This window comes from Mrakia frigida (genome assembly GCF_051309035.1).
Source record: "Mrakia frigida strain ATCC 22029 unplaced genomic scaffold BDY24scaffold_22, whole genome shotgun sequence".
In the NCBI taxonomy this organism is placed as follows: Eukaryota; Fungi; Basidiomycota; class Tremellomycetes; order Cystofilobasidiales; family Mrakiaceae; genus Mrakia; species Mrakia frigida.
Window position 1 is genome coordinate 319,531 of NW_027481259.1, and position 16,565 is coordinate 336,095.

The following is a 16,565-nucleotide window of genomic DNA, read 5'->3' on the forward strand; positions in this document are numbered from 1 at the left end:
AGTATAGACCTACTTTTCCCTCTTTCTATTTCATGTGTTCGTTTCTCTACTTCATTGCATTTCTGGGCTCGAGGAAAGGAAAGGGGAGGAGGAGGAGGAGGAGCAGAGGAGGGCAGCTGAAAGGGAAGCTGAAAGGAGGTCTGAAAGGCGTTCTCTCGCAGGCGAGCTGCCACCGTTCTGTTTCAGCTTCCGTTTCACCTCCCTTGGGGCTAACATTTGAGTGAACTGAAAGGGAAAGGCGCCAAGGTACCTTTCAGCTCAGCTGCAACCTTCCTGAAACGAAGCTGAAAGAGGCCACCACAGCTCGAATTCGCCCCAGTGTCATCGCTCCCGTCCCCTTTGGGTCTCTACCTCAAGCCCCCTCACAAAGGAACGAAGATTTTCATCTCTAGAGCCGACAAAGATTCTACTCGGGTCCTCAACGCTCTCGAATTACTTTCGACGTCTCCCAGCAACATCCTTCAACGATTGACCGCTCAGCCCTCCTCCCATCTTCCCTCCTCCCTCAGATTCGCTCCTCGCCCGCAAACTCAACTTCAGTTGCCTGTGCTCTCGATTCGCAGATGTCTCTGATTGACTTCTAGACCTTCTCCTGTGGTCATACTCTCTCTCTCTCTCTCGAACGAAAACCGTCGATGAGCTCGACCTCCCCTCCCTAGTCCCCTCCATCTGGCTTCGGTTCTTCTTCGGATCACCTACTTGCAATTTCGACCCAAGGGTCGTAAGGTGATTGCTGACCATGATTCTGCTTCTTCCACATGTCTAACCTCTCGCTGCTTTGCTCGAATCAAGATATCCGAAAGGTGAAGAGCTACTCTCTCCCTTCCCTCCTCGACCCTCTCTTTTTTCTCGAAGCCCTTTCCTGACTCCCAACAACCTCGTTCTGTCTTCACTACTTCATTTTCAAGGAGTGGGAGAGAGAAAGATGCGAGAGAGAGGGAGAGGGGGAGAGAGACTTGGGTGGTTTGAAAGTGGTGGAGGGATGGAGGAGAGGAGAGGAGTCGACGCGAGACCGCGAGACAGAGAGAGAGCTGGTTCGGTCGCTTCGTTCTTGGATTCGGAGTCCAGACTTTTTTTCGTACCTACACACCTGCTCTCTTTTTGAAGATTTCTGCGGCGAAGGAACCGTGGAAGAAACGAGAGAGAGCACGAAAGGGAGACGAGAGTCCGAGACGTCGCGTTGATCAGCCGATCGTCTTCGACGTGATGGTTCCTTTTTCTCAGTCTCCCTTTCGTCTCAACGATGTTCCTGGCGGAAAATCTGAAGACGTGAGCAGGCTAACTGCCTGCGAGAACCTAGCTCTTCGTGGGTGTGAGGTATGCGTGGTTGGCTCGTCGCTGGAGAAAGAGACGAAGGAAGCTCGGTCGTTTTTCGAAGTCAACACCAGGCGATGGAAGACGCTTTTAGGAGATGAACTATACGAAGGAAGAGAGGTGACGATCCTTGGAAGAAGGTGGAGGTCTGCGTGTGCCTTGCTTGTGAAGAGACGGAGGAAAGTCGTCGCGTCGTTCGAAACTTTCCTCACCCTCCTCCGAACTCAGGAGCAAGCAAGAAGCGAACCATCCATTCGGTCTTCATAAAGAAGCGAAGCTAGAGCGTCAGAGTCCTGATCAAATAGTCCAAAGGGTCCAGCAAGAAACGCAAGATAAAAAAAAAGGGGAAACGAAACGAGCGGGAAGGATGCGAAGCGACTGGAAGAAAAGGGAGAAAAAGCAATTGATTGTTGATGAGTGTAGGGTAGGGTAGGAGCCTGGAGAAGTGGCAAGAGAGTGTGAGTGGGTGGATATATATGTGGGAGAGAGCAAAAGCAAGATGCAAGAAACGGGGAGCAAAGGGAAGAGAGAAAAATGCAAAACACGAACGAGAAACTACCTCCTCCCTCCAACAGGACTTCCGGCTCTCCAGCTTGTAGGTGGAGTCGACCTTCCTTCGCTCCTCGCACCTCCTCCTGCGATTTCTTCGTCGACGAAGGGACGAGACGGGGGAGCGATGATGCTGAGAGGACGAGCACTGGTGGGTTTGGAAGATCGACGAGGCTGACGGGATCGTTCTTCCCTCTCTCGTTCCCGGTCCTCTCGAGTAGGCTGAGGAGGTCGCTGAGGTTCCGAAGGATTGGATTGGGCAGAGAGAGAGAAGAAGGACGAGGAGGATCGAGAAGTGGGAGGAGGTCGACCGCCGTTCGAGGAACCGGTGTTGGCTGGCTGAGAGACCTGTCTTGGACGCGTCGATGAGGACGAAGGAGCGTTTTCCTGAGGGTTCCGAGCGAAGTACTCCGAAGGGGACGAGCGAAGTTGGTTGGAAAGAGGAGGCGAAGGGTGGAAGGACGACTGGCGTTGTTGTTGCTGTTGCTGCTGCATCATCCCGAGACCCGAACCGCTCGTATGTCTCGTCCTTCCACCTCCTCCACCCCCACCACCGTACTCGGATCTAGCACCTCCGTACTCGGATCTCGCACCTCCACCACCTCCTCCCCAACCAGCTTCCGACCCGCCTCCCCAGTTCGACCCTCCACCTCCTCCTCCGTAAGCAGACGAAGCGTACCCTCCTCCAAATCCTCCCATCATCATCCCGGGAAATCCCATCATCCCACCCATCCCTCCACCTCCTCCGCCACCTCCTCCTCGAACTGAGCCTCCTCCAGCGTCGCTCATCGCTCCTCCAAAGTTACTACTCATCTCCCACTGGTCCCCAGCGAGCTGAGCAGCTTGAGCGGCCATGGCTGATTGGAACTGCTGCTTCGCCATCATCTACGAACGAAACGAACGTCAAACAAAAGAAAGAAATCACGTCGTCAAGTCAGTTGTGATTCGTTCTTCGACGCATCTCGTTTCAAGAGTCGCGACGAAAGACCCAAAAAGAAAGGCTATCGACTCACCATAGTCTGATAATGCATCGCCGGATCTCCACCTCCCATCTGAGCCTGCATAGCCATCTGCATCGCCATCATCTGAGCCTGCTGAGCTTGGATTTGAGCTTGAAGAGCCCACGTCTCTGTCATTCCTCCCATCCCGCCCATTCCTCCTCCCATTCCGAAAGGGTTCCCGCCGGGAACACCGAACTGAGGAGGATAACCGTTGTTGGGAAGAGCAAAGGGGTTCTGGTAGGCGTTGGGAGGAAGATCGTTGGGAGGCGAGTCGGATCCTTGGTCGGAGTCAGGATCGTCGATGGGTGGAGGAGGACCGTGGAAGACGTTGCCGAGCTAAAGAAAAAACGAGTTGAATCGGGGGAGAGAAAGAAGAAGGGAAAAGGAAGAAGAAGAGGAGCGGGAGTCAGCAAGAGAGACGAGGATGAAGAGAGCCGACGACGCGTCGAGAAGAAAGGTAAATCGAATCGAATCGAAAACTTACCTCAATAGCATTCCTAGCCTCTCCTCTCCTCCTCTCATTCCTCCTCCTCTCCTTCTCGTCCTCGTCAATCGGCTTCAACGGGACCGTCTCCTGCTCCCTTGGCTTCCCATCTCCTCCCCATCTCTTCGCACCTCCTACTCCGTTCAACGCACTCCTCTCCCTCTCCCTCGCTCTCTCGCCTCCTTCTCTAGGCGTCAATGGCGTTCTGCCCGAGCTCGAATCCCCCGTGAGCGAGCTCGAAGGAGAAGCTGCAGATCTGTTGAGGGATGAGCCAGCGAGAGTGGGCGGTAGTGGGAGAGGAGAGTTGGGATTCGAGGAGTACGCGGAGTTGGTTCCTCCTGTTGCGGGTGGGGATGGAAGGGTAGAGACGGGAGTGGTTTTGATGGTGAGGTTGTTGGGAGAGATCGGGGAGCGGATGGGTTGGTGTGAGGAGAAGGAGGAGGGTGGGCGGGAGCTGGAGCTGATGTTGGTGTTAGGGAGGAGGGAGGAAGGTGCCGAGGGAGAGGGAGCGGTGGTAGTTGGTCGAAGGATGGGTTTGGTAGGTTGGGAGGATGAGGAAGCGGAGGAGATGCTCGTCGAAGCTGAGAGGCTCGAGGCAGAGCGGGAAGGAGGAGGTCCTCGACCGAGGAAAGGTTGAGAGGTTGGGTTTCGAAGACCCAGGAGGGAGGACGAGGAGTTCGATTTGGACGGAGATTGAGACTGGGAAGAAGGAGTGGTGGTAGTAGAGGATGATTGTCGACCGTTCGAACGAGGAGGAGAAGGAAGGTTGATCGAAGGTGCTCCAGCGGGAGAGATGCTCGATTGTGCACGCGTCCGGAGTCCGAGAGGTTTGTCGTCGTCGTCCTCCGTATCTTCGATGGCTGCTGGTGAAGGCTGCGAAGTCGATCTAGGAAGAGAGTTCGGGTCGTCCTGTCCGTATCCATCGCTGCTATCGTCGTCCCCGGCTGGACGAGGCTTCATCGGCGCCATCTTCGTCAACACGCTCTCACTCCCTCTCCTCGTATGTTGTTCCCTCTGCTCCCTCTTCTCCTTCTCTTCCACCACGGCACCATCGATATCCGCCGTCGACTTCCTTCGAATCGTCGACCTCCGATCCAGCACCGGCTTCTCGACTCCTTCGACTTGCATCAAGGGTTTTCCGACGACTCTCCTGTTCCCAGAGGCAGAGAACATCGAGGCCGAAGGCGACTTGGATCGAGAGGGCCGATCTCCTGCAGGACCCGACGAAGATCCCCGAGTGAAGGTCTTGTTGGAAGAGAAGCTCGTCCTCGACCCTCCCGTTCGATCTCGTCGCCTCTTCGTGTCGTCGTCCTCCGACGAAGCTGATGATTCCGACGAGTCGTCTTCTTCCGTGGACGAGTAGTGTCTTCGAGCGACGGGTTTGAGTGCGGGTGCTGGAGGAGGAGGAGGCTTCGAAGCTTTGGCGGCGTTGTAGCGAGAAATGGGTTTGGGTGAGTTGGCGACAGGTTGGGTGGAGACGGGAGCCGGAGGAGGAGGTAGGTTTCCCGGTATTCGAGAGGAGGCTTGAGACAGCGGTAGCATATGGGAAGTGCTGTGGTCCTCGATGGGCGAAGGAGCGTAGTTGGGGTTGAGAGGGAAGAAGTTGGACGAAGGACGACGAAGACGCGTCTCGGCTTGAGGGATGTGGTAGGCTGAGACTGGGGAGGAAGGAGGGGAGGAGAGTGGACGTGTTGAAGCTCTAGGAGGACGGTTGGGTCGAGCTGTAGGGTTGATGGTTTCGACTGGGGAAGAGTTGACCGTGTTTGGCGAGGGAGGGGAGAAGGAGGAGAGAGAGCTGGATCTAGGAGGTGGCCTTGATTCCTCCGAATGCGAATGGATCGACGACGACGACGAGCTGGGTATCGAGTTTGAGATGCTCCGACTCTGCCTTGAAGCGACGATGAATCCCTTGTTTCTGGCGAACGAAGACGCAGGAGGAGGAGAGACCGAAGCCTCGCCGTTGAGAGGAGGAGGCGACATCGTTCGCTCCTCCCCGTTTCTTCCTCTCTCGACCGTCGACGAGACCTGCTGCCCCGCCACTATTCCCGACTTCGAAGCTCCCAGATCCAGCTCCAATCCCGTCGACCCAGCACCGTTCAAACCAACCTCACTCTGCCTCCTCCTAAACACCGCAACCGACACCTTCCTCTCCTCGACCATCGTCTCCTCCCCTTCCTCATCCTCGTCGTCGTCCACCAAAGCACTGCTGTTCCTCCAATCTCCCGATTGAGACCTTCCTCTCGGCGGAAAGACCGGTCGAAGAGCAGGCGTAGCCATGAGTTCCTCGGTCGAAGCGGGAGGAGGAGTGGTGATGTGTCGAGCCGAGATGACTCTGAACGAGCTCGCTGGGCTGGGAGGTCGAAGAGGGAGTCCGTCGTCCTCGTCGTTGTCGTAATGATGAGTTGGCGAAGGCGCTCGAGTATGGTGACTGTTTCTCGAGGATCCGATCTTGAGAACGTTGAGGAACGACGACGTCCTGTGAGCGATGGGCGCTGAGGGTCGTTGTGGCCGGGGAGTTGCGACGGGGAGGGAGGAGTAGGTAGCTGCGAGAGGAGAAGTGACGTGGTTGTGGTTATGGCTGTGAGGAGGGACGGCGAGGGAAGGAGTCGAGGGGAGAGGAGAAGTCGACCTAGGAGAAGGACCTCCGTTTCCAGTTGAGGGTTCTCCGCTCGATGATCCTCCGGCTGCGTTCAACGAAACCAAACTCTCCTTGCTGGCTCCAAACATGCCCATGAACCTCTTCTTCCCTTTCCCGTGTGACGAAGTCGAAGAGGAAACGCCGTCGTCGCCGTAGAAGGACGAGCGAGGAGGGTCGAGAGGGAGGGTGTCGTCGTCGAGAAGAGAGGAGGAGACGCGTCGAGGGTTGGGTTGGTCGTCGTCGTAGTTTGAGGAAGGTTGAGGTTGAGGTGGTGGATCGAAGGAGAGGAGAGGAGGTGGTAGAGGGCTTCGGATCTTCTTGCTGGTGGTAGAGGACGATGGAGGGGAGTAGGTTCCTTTGATGAAGCGTTCTTGTTCTCCTGCAACGCCTCGAGAGGATCCTCCGATGGGTGAAGACGCGTCTTGGAATCTGGGAGCAAACAACGATGAGCACCTAGGATTCAGTCTGTGGATATAGGTCTGTGAGAGGCGCAAGACGACTCACCTGAACGAACTTGAGCGTTCCTCCGTCGGCTGTCCCTCCCTCACGACGTCCGCTTTCCCCAAGCCAAAGTAACCCCTAGAAGCAGATTTTCCACCTCTCAAACCCAACGGTTGATCGTCTTCGTCTAGCAGCACCTCTTGAGGAGGACTCCCGGCTGCGAGAAAGCTGCTCTGCCTCGATCCTCCTCCTGGTCTTCGTCCGTCGGAGGAAGAGGAAGCTCGACTCCTCATGGGAGAGAGACCCAAGGGCGATAAGGAGAGAGAGGGTAGGATGTAAGGCTCTTCCGGTTTATGCTGTTGGTGCTGTACGTCGATCGATAAGGAGGGTAGGTTCGGAGGGAGGGAAGTTGTAGAACCGTAACGATGGGAGGACGAGGAGGTTGAAGGTCGAGGAGGGAGGAGGGCAGGCGAGGAAGAACGAGAGGAAGTTGAAGGTGTAGAATCTGTGGGAGGAGGTTGAGGAGATTGGACCTTGGAGGAAGGTTTCTTGCGAGAAAAGAAGCCCATAGTGGCAGGTGGGAGAGGGTCTACAGAGGGGAAAGGAGGAAGGAAAGGATCGTCAGCTTCGTCTCGTTTCGTTCCCTTTCACTTTGTTGCCCTGTTCTGCTCGTCTTCTGCTCCTTTTCTTCCGAAGTCTCTATACGAGAGGGTTGCTACGAATTCGCCATTTCCTACTACCCGAATCGAGCTCGGTCCTTCCCACTATAAGAAAGAGAGAGCCGACTCTGCTTCCAGGTCCTTCCCTTCCTCCCTTCGACGGATGCTCTCCCTCTCTTTCTTCGACTCACCCCTCCCCTCGGAGAGATCGTAGTTCGAAAACCTTCCTCATCTTCTATTAGAAAGAGAATCTGCAGAAAAACTCACCAAAGAACTACTTCTCTATTGACACACGTTTCAAAACGACCTCTCTCTCTCTCTCTCGCTGTCCGCTTCCTCTCTTGTTGCTGCGATAGATCGACCGCGGGATGGGACTGCCTCTGCTGCTGCTGACCAAGAGGGCGACCAAAGAGGAAAGGAGGGAGTCGAGTGTATAGTGAAGGGAAGGAGAAAAGGAAAGCGGAAAAGTTGACGGTGGGTGTTTGCGAGAAGAGAGAGGGGACAACAGGAGGGGATCGAGCTCGGAGGCGTTCTGGCAAGGGGGTGACCGGAGTCTGATTTTGGAGGCTCGTTGTGGACAAGGGGGTCCCCCCCCCCTTGTCCGCACCAGGGTCGCGTTAAAAAACAACTTGAGTTGTGTATTTGACCAGCTTGAGCGAGGAAAGCGAGCCCATGAGCTCATCGCTACGTAAACGAACTGATGTAAGGAAGCTACAGCAGCGACTAAGCAGCAGAAAAAAAGCTAGGAGGAGTTGATGGGGGAGATGGAGAAGAGAGAAGAGGGAAGGTATGAAGGAAGGAGCGGGAGGAGGGAGAGAGAGAAGGAGGAGAGAAGGAGCAGCGACGCGACGGTTTTTGCTTCGAAAAGCTGATTTTCGAGAGATGAGCTCTGGAAAAGGCGGATGGGCGTCAAGGGAAGGATTCTTCGAGAGTCGTAGAACAAAGAGAGACGTTGTAAGAAAGAGAAGAGAAGGTAGAAAAGGGACCATGTGGTGGTAGGTAGGAGGATCATAGCATAACTCGAATTCGGAGTCGACTGAAGAAGCGAAAAGATAAAAACGTGGCGCGGGCAAAAATGTAGAGACAGACGAGGAGAAGATAAGAAGTAGGCGAGAAGGGATAGGTATGTAGGTCTGAAACGTCGAAGGGAAAAAAGCTGAAATGGATTTCTTTGGGTTGGGAGGAGGGGAAAAACGAACGACGACCTCAAGTCCCACTCGTCTCCTCCAAGACGATGCCGTCAGCTGCGTCGAGATCCCTCCTGTCCAGAGAGTGGACTAGGTTCTCTGGGTCGACTTGGGATCTCTAAGCTGCGAGGCGATAGGAGGATTAAAGCGAGAAACGGAGCCGACAAGGGTAAAGGTAGGGGGGAGGGAGACGCGCTCGTGCGAGAGAGAGAGAGGAGATGAGAAGGGAAGAGAAGTGAGAAAAACATACTACGGACGCGGTGGGAGTGCGAGAGACGAAGACGGGAACTGTTTAAGAGCGAGGTAGATAAAGTGAGCGACGGCGGAGGCAGATTTTGGGTTTCGAATGAGAGAAGAAAGAGTGAAAGCGTCATCGTCCCTCTGGACCTTCTCCTCCCTCCGACGACCATCTCCCTCCTGCCCCATCCTCTCCTCCGGCTCCCATCCACACTCCTTCACCTCCTTCCACATCACCTCCCTCTCCTTCGCCACCACCTCTTCCTTACACTTCAGCAGATGTCCTTCGTCCTCCACCACTCCGCAACCGTATCGACAAACTCGATCCTCCTCCTCGACCCTTCCTTCTCCTCGTCGTAGCTGCTCGACTCGCAATGGATGTTCTCCCGAGATGAGACGGAGGAGCGTCTCCCGTTCTCGTCGGTTGGGAAGCATGAGGAGGTGGTGGAAGCTGGTGGAGGAGGGGAAGTTGGCTGGGTGAAGGAGGGGGAGTCGTTTGTTGAGCTCGGCGTACGTCCTCCATCTCTGCCTCTCCGTCTCGTGCATCCTCTCTATCGCGTCTCCCAGCCATTCCTCCTGCTTGAACCCTTCCACGTCGTCGGGAAGCTCGACATCGTGCTGTCGAGCGATTTCCTGTACTCTCGAGTACCAAGAGTCGGGCAGGTCTCGGAGAGCGAGGAAGGCGAGGTGAACGAAGGTTTCGGGAGGAGAGTTGGCGAGGAAGGAGAGGAATCGGAGGGTGTGGGAAAGGAAGATGGAGGTGATGGGGAGGAGGTCGGTGAGAAGGTAGAGGGGAGCGAGGTTGGAGCGGGTGGAGAGGGGGAGGATGGAGCGGAGGATCCGACGGTGCGAGTGGTCGAGCTCGGTCTGGACGAGGGGAGATGCGATGGTGAGAACTCCTCCGAAGGCGATGGTGGGTTCGAGCAGACCCTTGTATAGGGTCAGCTTTTGTCCATTGGTGGTATTGGAGAAGAAGCCGAGCTGGTGAGCGGTGGTGGCTGCCATGGCGACTCCGTTTCCTCCTCGTCGACGGATGTGCGAGTCGAATCTCCTGAGACGAGAGCCGTCGTCGAACGTCATTCCGATGGTGGTGAGGGAGCGGACGAAGGGGATGTTTTCCCCGTTGAGGGTGAGGGGGTGAAGGACGGAGGGTTTGGGGCCGAAGATGATGACCTGTGGTTTGGGGGGAAAAGGGACGAGCACCCCTTGTCCACCCCCTCCCCAAATTCGGACTCCGGTCACCCCCTTGGTTCTGGTTGCGCCCGCCGAGAAGTGACGAAAAAATGGACGATCTCTCTCTCAGAGAAAACCTTGAGAGGAGGAGGTGACACGCATGAAGATAGGGTTTGAAGAGAGAGAAAGGCTAGCATTAGTACAGAATTTGACGAGACTCTTGAGTGCTCCTCCCGCTCCCTCGATCTCCCGACGCGTCCTTCCTCTCGTTGAGCAGGTTCTTCGTCGAGTTCGTCTTTCCTGTAAGAATGGAAAAAGCGAGAAAATCTTCAGTGCAGTAGATCAAAAGGTCAATGCGAAGACTCACTCCTCGTGGCTCCGTCCAGATCCAGAAGCGAGAGGCGCTCGACGACGACGGGCTGTTCCGAATCGAGAGAGCTCAAAGTCAGCTCTCCTTCCATCAGAGTCAACAATATAGACTGACCTTTGCAGCCACAACCTTCCCAGCAACAACACTCCTCTGCTTCCAGTTCTTAAGAGCGCTGTTCAACTTCTCCACCAGCGAGACCGCTAGAACAAGCATCGACCCAGACGCGTCGTTCTCCTTCCAAGTCTGGAAGAGCATCCTCTTGAAATCCATTGGGTGTTTCTTGAAGCTCCTGTGATGAAGGATCGCTCTGGCTCTCTCGAGATGCTGGAGATGCTGCTTCGTGTTCAGGTCGGGTTGAGGGATGGGACGGTAGTGCTGGAGGTCCAGGACGGAGAGGAAGTCGGTTGCTGAGCCTGAGGGACCTGAGATAGTTCGGAGGTAGGTGAGGTATGATTCGGGAAGGATGTCGAGTCCATTTTTCCAGGTAGAGGAAGCGAAGTCGCTGTCGAAGAAAGAAAGCCGAGAAGAGGGAGAGAGTCAGAGACGCGACGCAACGGTCTTCAGCTGATGAGAAGAGACGAGAGACGTACTACTCTCTTGCCTTGTTGAAATACAAAAGGAAAATGAAGGAAAGATGAACATCTGGTTTCTACTCGGAAGGGAGAAGGGGACGACGAGAGAGAGCGCTACTAACTCGCCTCTCGTTGCTGACCCATTTGACCGACTCGAGGCTCGTCCAGTCGACCTCGCTTGATTCGCTTCCGCTGGCTTGGGTGGTGGCTTGAGTTGCAATAAAATATCAATCTCGAGGTCAGCTCGGGTCGACAATTCTTCGACGAGAGGGAAGAGAAAGGCGGGAACGGAGAGCACGCACTTTTGATCTTCCCTGAGTTCGTCCATCTCCCAAACTCGTCCCTCCTTCCTGGATCCCTTCGTCGAGCCTCGAGATTATCCTTCGTTTCCTCTTCTTCCTTTCCCTTCTTCGGAGAGGGTCGCTCCTCGTCGTCGGAGAGGGTGAGATCGATCTCGTCGACGCGTCGTTTTGGGAGAGGAGGTTGATGATACCTTGGAGGTTGAGGAGGTGCTGACATGAAGGTACGAGGGGATGGGAGAGCTTGAGGGGACTGATGGGAAGGGACAAGAGAAAAGACCAAGGGGGCAGGATACCAGAAGCGAAGATAAGCAGCGAGCGGACGAGGAACGAGAGAAGGACGCACCCTCGGTTCTTCCTTCTTGACGAATTCCTTCTTGACGGTAGTCTCCTGCGAACCCAATCGAACAAGCAACTCGTCAGTCACTCATTCGTTTTTGTCTATCGAAGATAGAAAACGTCGAAGCTCACCTGTTTGACCTCGATCCCTCCTCCGCTCCCTAGTCCACCAGCACCACCAATTCCCCTCCCAGCTCGAACGCTTTTCAACAAAGCCTCTTTCTTCAACTCCCACTGTTCCTTCGCCTTAGCCGTCCCAACACCCCATCTCCCATCAAGCTCTTTTCGAAGCTTCAAGACCGCCTCCTTCTCCTCCTGCGAGACCGAGATGTGACCGGTGGGCTCGAGCCGATCGTATTCGCCCGTTGCGACTCGGTAGTCACAGACGAACTGTCGTTCGTCTTGAACGAGCGGCATTTCTTCATAGTGAGAGGACATAGCTGTGAGGGAAGGAGGAGGTGAGGGTTGGGGGAAGGAATTGAAAGGAGCAGGGGAGAAGAGATTGGAGTCGACTGCACGCCGAGTCACGAGGGGCGGGTTAGTAACCGAAGAAACCTAGAGGATACAACAATCGACATCAGCACTTCTTCACAGCTTGCAGCGTCTCCTTCCCTGTTCTCTTTCCCACTTCTCTCGACGCGTCGAAAAAGGCCCATCGAAATCTATCCTACACCTCCTCCGCTTCCCTCTCGACAGCAGCGACCTGCCTGAGAACGTCCAACCAATCTTGACCGAGCTTTCCGAGGGTTTTGCTTCGAACTAGAGTGAGAGAAACACGAAACGGAAGCGCAAGAGGGTCAGGCGAATCTTTGGATCGAAAACGAAAGGCGAGAGAGAAAGCAAACTCACCGAACAAGCTCAACACGTCCTTCAGCAGGTCTCGTCTTGAAACTCCCAAGATCGTCAACGAGGAGATGCTTGAGGAGGGAGGGGAGCGTCCGTAGATCAGACCAGGGCTGTGGAAAACATCAATGAGGAAAGTTAGCCCGAGGTGTCGTTCGAAAAAGACGCGTCGAAACAAAACGAAGAGAGCAACTCACAACTGAAGTCCCATCGGCCCAGCCAGATCCTTCACCAACTCCTCCGCCTTCGCCCTGAACCCTTCATCTCCCAACCTCTTCGCATAAGCGTTCAAATACCCTCTGTACTCCCCACTCATCGCGCCCAACTCCAAACAAGCCAGCATCCTTCCCTCGAGATGACCCAAACTCATCGCCTTCTCCCACCACGGACTCGTCGGTAAAAATCCTCTCCCATCCGACTGCTCGTCGAGGACAGCATCAACCTGAGCGACGATTCCTCTCGTAGCCGACGTCGGAGGTCTCTTCTCCCAGAAGATGGAGCCGTGAGCGAACCATTTCGAGGAGATGATTAGCCAGGAGGAGAGGCGGGAGGAGAAGGTATAGGCTGTTCCGTTGGAGAGGAGGAAGAGGTGGGCGTGGGTGGGTCGGAAGGAGGATTGGATGATTTGAGGGGGAGGGGAGTTTGGCGAGAGAGGTCGAAGGATCGTGGAGATGTTGGGAGAGGAGAAGGGGTGGAGAGCGGTTTTCGATTTGATGTTCCTGTAGAGCGAAGAAGGGCGAAAGGAACGGCGCATCAGTTCTGAGAAGGGGACGGATGGAAGAGAGAGAGAGAGAGATCAAGAGCTCACCACTCGCAGAGCGTTCCGACGGCAGTGACGACCGAAAGTCCTCCCCTTGCGTTCGCCTGCATGAACGAGCAAGGTCCGTCGAGCATCATCGTTGGTAGGATCTTCCTTCCAGTGGGAGAGTAGACCGAAAGGGATCCATCCTCGCATCCGAAGGCTGAGTAGAGGGAGGTGATGACGAGAGCGATGACTGGCGAGGGAAGGTAGTCGAGCCATTCCGTCGTTGCGCCTGAGTGATGCGAGATTTCGATGGGAGCTGCGAGGAAGACCGAGAGGTACTAGTCAGGCGAGAAATTCTGGAGTCGAGAGGGTAAATAAGGAGAAGGAGAGCTCACCAGAAAGATCGTTCGTCGCTTCGACCCAATCGCCAGATTCCTCCGAGAGAGCTTTGATGTAGCTTCTCACAGGAGGAACTGCCATTCCACCGAGACCACTCCCGTACATCTGAGCTCCTCCAGCCATGAACGTAGCCCTCAACTCCCTATCATCGACCATCGGACGCTGATATCCTCCTCCTCCCAAAGTCCTCGACTGGACTCTCGACGCGTACTCGTCCTCGGCCTTCCTCTTCCCCAAAGCGTTCTCCGACGGATGAGCTGTACTTCTTTCGGCGTCCCATCCAGGTTGATCGACCGCCTGATCCCTCGAGTTGTGCATCTGAACGTCCTCCTCCCAGATCCTTCGAGGCGACGGCTGCGCGGCTCGACTGACGTCCTGAGGGATGATCCTCCTCGTTTGAAGTTCGTTGACGCCTCCCGTTGGATGGAGAGGTCTTGAGAGGATGGCTGACAAGCTGGGAGCTTCCGATCCTGAGGCTCCGTTCTGACCCATGTGTCCTCCCATCGACGAAGTCGGCGTAACTCCTGCGGTTCCAGCGCCAGCGAAGGCTCCTCCCATCGAAGCGGTCGGGAACGATCCAGCTTGACCCTGCTCGTTGATGAAGCTGGGCTGAATCCTCTTCTTTCCATTCTTGCTGCTGATAGAGATGATCTGAGGAGTTGGAGCTGGAAGAGGGACGGGCTTTGAGGCGACGAGAGGGTTGGAGGAGACGGAGGCGGAGGATCGAGGTACGAGCTGGTTGACCGTGATGGTGGGAGCTGGAGGAAGAGCCATGGCTCGAGGAGCTGCTTGAGGTCGGGAAGAGTAGAAGGGGTAGGTCTCGAGGATCGTCTGCGAAGTTCGACGAAGAAAAGTCAGCGATTTGTCGGAGATTGGAGGAGCGTCGGAAGGGAGAACGAACCTCGAGGCAGCCTTCATCAGCGAATCCCTTGATCTCCTCCTCTTCAAAGTCGAGAGCTACGATGGTTCCGTCCGAAGAGCATCCGTAAAGCGTTCGACCTTGGTCCGTCCTGGAAATCAAAAAAAGGAGACGAAAAGGTCAGAGATCTCGACGCGTTCGAGGTCGAGCCGTCCTCTCCCTCTTCTTCGAAGCCAAGATCGAAACTCACCAGCTGAGATCGAAGATTGTTCCGTCGAAAACCTCCTTCACAACCAGCAAAGGAGCCTTCTGAACGTTCAACCAGATCGAGATGCTCCTGTCGTCCGATCCGAGAGCGACGATGCAGGACGCCTTTCCTCTCGTTGGAGTCTTCCCCGAGGCATGGAAGATTCGAGGATTGAAAGCCTGTGGAAGGAAAGGGTTATCAGTTTCTTCGAGGAGAAAGGTTCGAAGAGGACACGAAGAAGAACGAACGGTGACTTCGACGGTGTTCTCGTGTCCGACGAAACTGATGTCTTGTTTCCACTCGTGTCGTTGGATGATGGCAGCAGTGAAGACGGCGTGGTTCATGGCGTTGGAAGATGCGATGAAGGCTCCGTCTGGCGACCAACTGTGAGTCGAACCAGCGGAAGGTCAGCTCAGACGAAGGCTTCAACGAGACTGTGAAGGACGAGACGAACCTCAGTCTTCGGAAGAAGGTCGATCCTGGTGAGTTGTTGAAAGGCTCGGTGACGGTCTTGGCGAGAGTCCAGTCGGTAGTCCTCCAGATCTTGACAGACTTGTCGTCGGACTGGGAAGAAAGAGAGACGAGATCAGAAAGGTGAGGGAGGGAGTTCGAGCCGAACGACGAATACGAACCTGAGTCGCGAGATACTCCCCGACAGGATCCCAACAGACTCCCTTGACGAATCCTTCGTGTAGACCGATCTTCGTGATCATGTCTGAAGAGCGACAAGAAGTTCGACGGTATCAGCTTCTCGTCGAACAACAAACAGGAGGGAGGAGGGGACGGCAAACTCACTGAACGTCGAAGCATCCCAAACAAAGACCATGCTGTCCAATCCGACGGTAGCGATTTTGGTGTCATCTCGAGACCAAGCGAGGTCGACGACGTCTGAAAAAGGAAGGGTGAGACGTTGCTCAGTTGAGCTCGCAAAGCAGAGGGAAACTCACCACTCGAGTGTCCAACGAGACGCTGCAGAGGCTTCCAGGTCTCGACGTTGATATCTGCTGATCCGAACGTCCTTCCTCCTCCTCGGCTGTTTCCAGATAGGGCGAGCGTGGTTAGCTTCGACCTTTTCTTCGAGGAGAGAGAGACGCGACTCACGGATCGAGATCCCAGATGACTACGACCTTATCATCACTCCCTGAAGCGAGATACCTTCCATGATGAGCCCATCGTACGCAGAGTACAGATCCTGCAACATCAAAGCAAGTCGCATGAGCTCAAATCGAAACGACGACAAGGGAGAGAGCAGCCGAGCTGGGAAGGAAGAGACTGGAGACGAACCGTCGTGTTGTCCCATCGTGCAGAGAAGACGAGGGTTGGCCTCGTTGGCTTCGACCTCGGGAAGAAGGATAGGAAGCGTTGACCAGATTCGGATCTTGGCGTCTGTTGAAAATCAACAGCGAAGGAACGGATGAGCTCGACTTGTTCGACATCGAGGAGGAGGGAAGGGAGGAAGGGAAGTTGAGCTCACCGAGTCCTCCAGTCGCGAGACGTGATCCATCAGGATGAACGTGGATGGTATAGATGGGCATCTTTCGACCTTTGTCTTTGCCATCTGGGAACATAGAGACGAAAGGAGAGAAACTAAGTCAGCTCGATGAGTGGGGAAGGAAGGAGGAGAGCTCGACGTTGATGGTTGGCCGCCTTCGACCGCTACTCCAGTTCCTAGACCCTCGTGGCTTCCAGCCCTACATGTAAGAAGGCAGCTTTACATTCGGAGGGCGTCCGAAAGCTCTCGAGACTTGCCCTCCGGGAGAAGGATGAGAGAACTCCGAAAGGTCAAGCTCGCGACCTCTCTCCTTCCCTTCAGCTCCTCTTTGGCGTCTCCATCCATCCCTTTTCAACCTCTCAAACGCTTTCGAGGTTGCACACCCAAGCAGTACCGCCCTTGTACCCATATCTCTTCCACCTCCAGCCAGAATCCCCGTCTCGAGCCGAATTGTGAGCTCTGGTTTCGACTCACCTTCATGAACGACCCAGTTTGGCTTGATGAGCTTCATCCTGCTCGATTGTAGAGAGGTGGAGCGGTGCTGTTGTTGATATCTGTTGTTGACGATGTAAGTGGGAGTAGAGAGAAGATGGAAAGCTGGATCTGAGTTGATGGATTCGGAAGCAAGACGGAGTTGGAGATCAGGAAGGAAACGCGTCCTTTGAAAAGGAAGCGGTCGAGGAGAGGTGCTTCGGACGCTCATCTTCAACTTCTAGC

The 16,565-nt window shown here is 55.1% G+C and overlaps 4 protein-coding genes across 4 annotated transcripts; all 4 read right to left on the minus strand.

Moving 5' to 3' along the window:
- Window positions 1-1,732: 1,732 nt before the first annotated feature.
- On the minus strand, window positions 1,733-3,269 carry BDY24DRAFT_117917 (uncharacterized protein). The gene is made up of 2 exons (XM_076635911.1): window positions 2,877-3,269; window positions 1,733-2,748 (listed from the first exon to the last, which is right to left on the minus strand). The coding sequence occupies exons 1-2, from the start codon at window positions 3,027-3,029 to the stop codon at window positions 1,870-1,872; spliced, it is 1,032 nt and encodes a 343-aa protein (XP_076495185.1). The 5' UTR covers window positions 3,030-3,269; the 3' UTR covers window positions 1,733-1,869.
- Window positions 3,270-8,407: 5,138 nt separating this feature from the next.
- On the minus strand, window positions 8,408-9,716 carry BDY24DRAFT_117909 (uncharacterized protein). The gene is made up of 3 exons (XM_076635910.1): window positions 9,123-9,716; window positions 8,769-8,878; window positions 8,408-8,726 (listed from the first exon to the last, which is right to left on the minus strand). Exons 1-2 carry the CDS (start codon window positions 9,588-9,590, stop codon window positions 8,783-8,785), a joined length of 564 nt encoding a protein of 187 aa, XP_076495186.1. The 5' UTR covers window positions 9,591-9,716; the 3' UTR covers window positions 8,408-8,726; window positions 8,769-8,782.
- A 233-nt stretch (window positions 9,717-9,949) lies between these two features.
- Window positions 9,950-11,836, minus strand: BDY24DRAFT_117929 (uncharacterized protein). Its single transcript, XM_076635912.1, has 6 exons — window positions 11,396-11,836; window positions 11,271-11,315; window positions 10,928-11,177; window positions 10,748-10,833; window positions 10,644-10,654; window positions 9,950-10,555 (listed from the first exon to the last, which is right to left on the minus strand). The coding sequence occupies exons 1-6, from the start codon at window positions 11,699-11,701 to the stop codon at window positions 10,150-10,152; spliced, it is 1,104 nt and encodes a 367-aa protein (XP_076495187.1). The 5' UTR covers window positions 11,702-11,836; the 3' UTR covers window positions 9,950-10,149.
- Window positions 11,837-11,890: 54 nt separating this feature from the next.
- Window positions 11,891-16,482, minus strand: BDY24DRAFT_394362 (WD40-repeat-containing domain protein). Its single transcript, XM_076641164.1, has 16 exons — window positions 16,323-16,482; window positions 15,831-15,914; window positions 15,641-15,742; window positions 15,458-15,548; window positions 15,304-15,389; window positions 15,152-15,244; window positions 14,989-15,071; window positions 14,811-14,920; window positions 14,605-14,740; window positions 14,360-14,535; window positions 14,152-14,260; window positions 13,247-14,081; window positions 12,915-13,167; window positions 12,304-12,825; window positions 12,113-12,219; window positions 11,891-12,022 (listed from the first exon to the last, which is right to left on the minus strand). The coding sequence occupies exons 1-16, from the start codon at window positions 16,357-16,359 to the stop codon at window positions 11,931-11,933; spliced, it is 2,916 nt and encodes a 971-aa protein (XP_076495188.1). The 5' UTR covers window positions 16,360-16,482; the 3' UTR covers window positions 11,891-11,930.
- Window positions 16,483-16,565: the final 83 nt, after the last annotated feature.